Source organism: Lycium barbarum, chromosome 8, assembly GCF_019175385.1.
Source record: "Lycium barbarum isolate Lr01 chromosome 8, ASM1917538v2, whole genome shotgun sequence".
In the NCBI taxonomy this organism is placed as follows: Eukaryota; Viridiplantae; Streptophyta; class Magnoliopsida; order Solanales; family Solanaceae; genus Lycium; species Lycium barbarum.
In genome coordinates this window covers 66,667,317-66,674,450 of record NC_083344.1, presented here as the reverse complement: position 1 = coordinate 66,674,450, position 7,134 = coordinate 66,667,317, and the positions used below count along the sequence as shown (strand labels likewise).

General features: G+C 36.5%; 1 protein-coding gene across 1 annotated transcript; it reads right to left on the bottom strand.

Moving 5' to 3' along the window:
- Nucleotides 1-1,255: 1,255 nt before the first annotated feature.
- Nucleotides 1,256-3,644, bottom strand: LOC132606168 (NAD(P)H-quinone oxidoreductase subunit U, chloroplastic). The gene is made up of 5 exons (XM_060319542.1): nt 3,282-3,644; nt 2,671-2,732; nt 2,502-2,591; nt 2,269-2,409; nt 1,256-1,532 (listed from the first exon to the last, which is right to left on the bottom strand). The coding sequence occupies exons 1-5, from the start codon at nt 3,529-3,531 to the stop codon at nt 1,437-1,439; spliced, it is 639 nt and encodes a 212-aa protein (XP_060175525.1). The 5' UTR covers nt 3,532-3,644; the 3' UTR covers nt 1,256-1,436.
- Between the last annotated feature and the right edge of the window lie 3,490 nt (nt 3,645-7,134).

The following is a 7,134-nucleotide window of genomic DNA, read 5'->3' as shown; positions in this document are numbered from 1 at the left end:
CGTAAGTCAACATTATCCTTCGGGGTACCCGGTTCTTTCCGGCCCTGAGTCTGGGACAAAGTAATCGAATTGTGTGTATTTAAAGGGTCGGTAGCCGGTTGGGCTGCATTCTCCTGATCCACGGTGTTTTGATGGTTGAGGCCTTCCCTCGAATTAATGGGGTTAGGATCAGTGGGGTTTGGTAGTCCCCGTGGACCGCTTCCTTCGTTTTCGACCACGATTTTGTAGTTGTTGACGTGACCAGATTGCCCACTGTCAGCCATCTAGTCCGTTTCTTTTTTCTTTCAGTGACGAACAAAAGATGTTTTCGATTTTGATGAGTAAGGTAGAGATCAAGATAAAAGACCACTATTATCCTAGCCCCACGGTGGGCGCCAAACTGTTTACCCCGAATTTGGATAATCAATTAAATTTGTGGGTGAGGTATAGGATATGTGGTTATGCCTTGGATCCCTTTGATAGATAAAAGAAATATACGGATGTGTTATGGAGAAGCAACTAATAATTGGTGGTTTGTTATGAACTTGAATGTTTGCTAATATATGTGTGTTACTTGATTGAAGAAATGTAATAGGGATGAACACAATAAAATCGGATTGCACACGATAATGAGAGAGATTTTGTATATATTTCTAGTACAAAAGAATGTTCTTGATATTAAGAAGCCAACCCTTTAAGAGGAGGACAATGCCCCTTATTTATAGTATTGCCCCATGAGCTTCATACAACATGAACAATAAAATAATAATGAATAAGCTCTGAGTTGGGTTAGGTTGGATTAGGTTGACAGTACGATCTGACACCCGTACGGTTGGCAGTTGAACACGGCAAGACGTTATCGGCGCGTGGTAACCGCGCAACGGATCTCCCGGACCACCGGCCACGATCAAACGGACTAACGGCCTCGACCAAACGGACCAATGGCAACGACCAAAGGGACCAACGACAACGACCAACTCGGCCACGAAGGAAACCAGACCAAATGATGCCCCGACCTTGACCTCGGTTAGGGCGTTCCTCCGGTTCAGAACGAAAGTCTTCTTGCACGTTCTTGTCCCCTTCTTCCCTCGGTTCCGGGTCCCACCGGTTCAACGCATATTCGGTTTTTACCGTATACAGACACCAAACTCCCACAGAGCTTGAACGTGAACAACTTGAAGTTATACTAGTACTTCTAAATTTGTAATATTTCCTTTGATTTCCTATGATTACAATTACTAATATTTTTATGCAAGAAATCAAAGAGAATGATAACTCTATTTAATAAAAATCTATTGGTAACTTACCATAAATGATAAGTAACTTGCTATAATAATTACATTGATGATATAAAATTCATAAAATGCAACCATTGAATGTAAAGTGTATATATATTACACGAAAGTGAATATCATTGTGCATATGATGGGATAGACTTGATCCAACTTATTCTCTTTCTAGCTATTGAAGGCAATTGATAACACGGCGGCTAGTACAAACCAAACTAAAAAGAAATATCCCACCAATCTCGTTGGTTCCACATCCTCTGGTTCCTGCAATTGTGTTTACATAACAATTAACAAAAAAAAAAAAAAAAAAAAAAAGACATTAAGTTATTGATAACTCAAGTTATTAATTTTTGGCTGGCTGATGGGACGGATAACTTATTTATAAAGAGTGAAACATAATATTTCATTCATCCCAATTTATATGCCACACTTTTCATTTAATCTATTTGAGAAAGAATTTTATTTTTTAATAATTAGAAACAACTCAATGTTAAAATTCTCCTTTAATATTATTGAAATGATTTATAGCCATAAAAATGTTTAAGCTTTGTTTTAAACCCACTATTAGAAATAGAAGTTTGTCCATCCGACATTCAGTGGGAAATTTGTGCGATAAAATATGATTTTACGACCTCATTTTTACCGAACCAGCTCACTGGAAAAACGTATGGCAGGAAACAGGTTCTCATTGAAATGCTGGGAAACATCCTAATTTTCCTGTGTGAAAACACTACAATTTAGGTTTTTCCCACCGACATTTAGTGGGAATAGCCACCGAACATTTTTCAATGAAAAATTCAGTGAGAAAAATATTGATTTTTAAATAGTAACCATAAATTTCAAAAATCTATCTTCTTTTTCAAACTTTGTGTTTAGTCAAACGAATTCGTCACATAAAATTGGGACGAAAGAATGAACTGATTTGCATGAATAAACAAACACTCTTCCATGTTTAAATAATAGACATATAATTAAAAGCAATAATATAATTAATTAGTACCTGAGGAGGAGGAGTTCCTGAAGACAATGGAGTTTTATCAACCTCAAATGGCCACTTGTAATTATCTGGTCCCTCACTCCTTACCAAGCTCCAATCATACAGCCTTCTCTCCTCTCGTGTTGACAAAATTGAATATGATTCCTATATATTATGTCCAAAATTAAAAAAAAAAATTACAATAAAACGAAAATTCACAAGTAGAAGGAAATAAATTACAAGAAATAAAATTATACTTTTAGGAGCTCAAGCTTCTTGTTAAGCTCTTCTTCGATCAATCCCTCATTCATAACTTCTTCAACCTTCTTATTGTACGCTACTGGTACCTATATATATTGTAGCAATACAAGTCACGAAATACTAAGAATAACAAAAATAAAGGGTTGTAGAAAAAGATGTGTGGACCTCAGCATATGAACATTTTCTTGAAAGTCCTAGTCTTCCATAGTGATCTATATCTGTTATTGCTGCACTCTAAAATCAAACTTATTAGTCAAATGAAGGAAAAAAACAAAATCATAGTCATTGAGGTCATGAACGAATCAAATTAAGAATCTTCAAAAGGTAAAAAAAAAAAAAAAAAAAGAGTTTAATTTCTGGAGAGTACTTTTGCAATTTCATTTGACTAAAGAATAACTACGTGTAACTGCTTATAATAAATGAAATTCTACTCAAAATCTGCTAATAACAACACTGAGTTAGAAAAATTCTTTACACAGTAGGTGTGTATTAAGTTAAATTCAAGGGAAAAATATAGTACTGTCTTCGTTATTATTCATTTATTTGGACACAGTTAAAGGATATTTCCTTTGACTACATTTTTTTTAAATACTTTTTAAATATTTTGAATTATTAATTATTATGACTTATAGTACGTTTATGTAGCTTCTAAATAGGTGAATCAAAAAAATTGAAAATCCTATATTCGGATTCACACTGAACATTAGTTAGTTTGACCATGTTACTTCAAATTTAAGTCACATAAATTAAAATAGAGGGAGTAGTAAAGAAAGCACCTATGCCAAGAATAGCTTTTTCAACATTAAGAGCAGAGATGATAGAAGGAGGTCCTGGTGGAAGTTCAACAGGTGAGGTTTCATCTGTGCCTACAGCTGCTGCTTCGCTACTCGAGTTTCGAACTATTAAAACCAATTTTCTGCTCTGTTTCCAAGGAACTGAGACAACTGCAGGTATGTAATTGAGAGTTGTAATTAATGGAGATGATGATGGGAATTTTTGGCTGTAAATATAGGGAGTTGCAGCCATATTTTCTTGTTAATTATTCTTGCATGTTTGGTGCTTCCTTCTTCACATTCTGTTACCAATTTAGATAAAAGGATTGGCAATCCAGCGCCAATCATTCTGCGGCCTGGATGTATTGTAGAATATAAGATATGTATTTATTTGCAATTTTGAGTTGACAACAAAGTCATTGTAGTATAGTGGTAAGTATTCCCGCCTGTCACCGGGGTTATCCGGGTTCTATCCCCAGCAACGGCGTTTATTTTTGATTTTTCATTTGGGTTTGATGAGAAAAATGACTTAGGGAAAATAAATCCCAAAATGACATAACATATTAATTGTGTTTTTCCACCCTGAAACTCACACAAACCACCACCCTCGAGCACACCTTATATTCGCACCACCCAACCGAACATGAGAAAATAAGTAAGAAATCCACTTATTTTTCAAAATATATTTTTCAGGAAAATATTTTCCTCCATAACGAACACACCCTTCGTTTTGTAATTCATAAAGTCTTGCCATTACTGATTAACATTCAAGCAAATATGTTTCTTTTATTTGCTAAACATACTTAGGTGATTGGGAAAAAGCATATTTCCAAATTGTCATGTCATATACATAAAACCAAAAAAAACAAATATCACATTCCCTATTTCAATTTTACTTCAATTTTTTTTTTCAGGTTTCGACAATAATTCTTCCGGAATTATTCCGATGAAAAGAAAAAACATTAGTTTAAAACTCTTGTCATTAATTAGCTTTTTGTCTAATCAGAATAATTACGACACCCTATGGATTTTTTTGCCCCAATAGTTTTCCAACTTGATATACTTTTGCAATCACCACCATCCCATTCCTAACTATTTCGTGGAACCACTATCCTCCACCCAAACCTATTCTCATTCCCCTTTACCCAGCTAAAAAATAAACCAAATAAATTATGAAAAATCCGTAGGCGGTTCGCCATGAATTTTAGATATTTTCCACTTTATTTGGAATTTATGAAGTTGGAAACTTTCACGAAACTCTTTGTTAGCAATTCCATTATGAGTTTTGCCTTGTTCAGGATGTATCCATTTCCACTTCTTTCATTCCCCCCCCCCCCCCCCCTCCCGTGTCACTGCTTGTGTCCTATAGTAACAGATATTTCAAATTCTTAGCATATGCGACTTTGAGAGTTTTATTGGTAATCATCTGATATGGGTTGAGGTGTCTATTGACCAACAGATATGGACTTGCAAACAAGGGAGGGCTTTGCGAACTTGGGTATTGGTATAAGACAACTCAAGTTGGCTTCTTTCTAGAAGGGATTTTATGTGGCTAAGTAAGATGGATTGGTAGTATAGACATATTTATGCAACTTTTAATTGGAAAGGAGGTGCATACCTGATAGTCATAAGAATCAGGTTCTTTGACTAGTTTCCTCATTGTATGTGTTGTTTGTGCTCGATTGTCCACGCCATGAGTGCATACCAGTAAAGGTATAAGACTGAGTAAGATATTGTTCCACTTATATCTGCCTCAAGCACTCTCTTTTCATATCCAATTGGAGAAGAGGTCTGTTGTATTCAGTTCATCTTCAATTTTTTGTTCCTTAGCTGCTTCTTCTATCAATACATGTTTGTATTGTTCCCTGCTTCTTCAACACCCTTTTCTTCTGTAAAGGTTTCTTTATAGATTTCTTCGTGATAGATTGTCTTGGCGTATATATCTATTATTCTTCAGAGAACTAGTTTCTCCCTATGGATTCTCTAGGAGTATTTGATTACCATAAGTTTGTGTGATCTGCTTCTTATCTATCTATTGTATTCCTCCTTCTTCCCACACATATTGAGATGACTTTATGGTCAATTCTTCATAGCTCATCCACCCACTCTATCTCCTTTTTCATATGCCAGGTTCCATTGATGATACTAGGAAAGTCAGTTCCTGGTCCTTGTTGTATCTCTGTCAGCACTGGTCCCCCCCCCCCCCCCCCCCCTTTTTTTTTTTTTTATGGGAGTGGATGTTGCGCAAATTTCAATCTCCCTTTATACTAGGCCTTCGGTGAGAGGATTTCTTTCTTTTATTGCCATGTGTGTAGACCATTCACACATGTTCTTGTATCCTCTCACTCGGGCCTATTTACTCCGATCTATGATTGTTGCTAAGGACCCGATCTTTCTTGAGTCCCTTTCTTCTAGCTGGGATGTGGTCACGACCCCATTCGGGGGATCATCATGGCACCTACACTATCCCTCAGTAGGCGAACCATTCCCTAATCATTTACTCTTTTTAAGAAACACAAGTGCAGAGATTAAGTTTATTGAAAACACTAAATAATGGTTTAAGTAATATAAACAAATACGGTTAATCTTTAAAATTCTCAAAACCTGGTCCTAACTTGTATAAGAGCTTGTAAAAGGATTACAAAGTTTGAACATACAATATAAGCCTCAAATCTTGGAATAAAACTGTCTGTAGATAAGAAAAAGACAGTTGCACAAGAAAAGACTCAAGGCTGCAGACCCGGCTAGTAGCTCACCTCAAATCTCTGATGCCAGCCTTGGGATCAGTCGTGAGGTTTCGAACACGAACCTGGAATCACAATCTACACTCCACAAGGAGTGTAGCAACAGTAGTATGAGCACAACACTAGTACTCATTGGTATCATAGGCCGACAACGATTAGATAACATATATAAATAGGAAGAAATCAACAAGTACAATAGATAAACTGTCAAGCACAATCACGAAAGCATATTTCAAGTAAGGCTCTCAGAAGTAATAGCCGCAAAAAGTCTCAGTATTCTCGAGATCACAAGCCTAGGAGATAGTTTCTAATCCATAAGTTCGTCAAGATTCTAAATAGGCACCAACAACAGACAACAACTTCAAGTAAATCACCACCGAAGAACTCGATGAGATAATATGCTATGCAATAAAGTACAATACTGAAGGAATGCAATGCAATGCAGTGCTATGCAATGCCACCCAGGACTCCTCTTTATACCGTACACACATGCTAAGGGCAATGCTTCATAGCCATGACCCGTGAGGGACCCGCGAAGTCCATGTACCGTCGTTCTGGCAAATGACCTCGGACATGAGCGCTCTCTCGCTTCGATAAATGATCTCGGATCACGAGCACTCATTGAGCTTCGGTAAATACCTCGGATCACGAGCTCTCATCTCTCTTTTATGCTCTCCGGCAAAGACCTCGGAGGCTACACTATCTCATTTATCATCATTTCAATTTCACAATCATATCAAGTCACATATGTAATATGGTATGCATTCCATGCATGAAATCAACCACAACAACACCCCATATCGTGGGATCAACAATTACTTGCCATGAAATTCACATCACAACTCAATTCATTTACATTATCCTTCCTTTCCAAATGATACGTGAGATATCAGAGATAGAGATGAATACAATCATTTCAAATGCATATCAGACCACATATGAAGTATGAAATATGAGATGTATTCCATGCATGAGATTAGATCAACAACCTCTCAATTTCTTAGAATCAGAAAACATATGCCAAGCCAAAAAATTAATCAAACAATATATCACCAATCAGGGAACCAAGAGATACAAATCATGAATGTCAGAAACAACTCAAGTCACTAAGA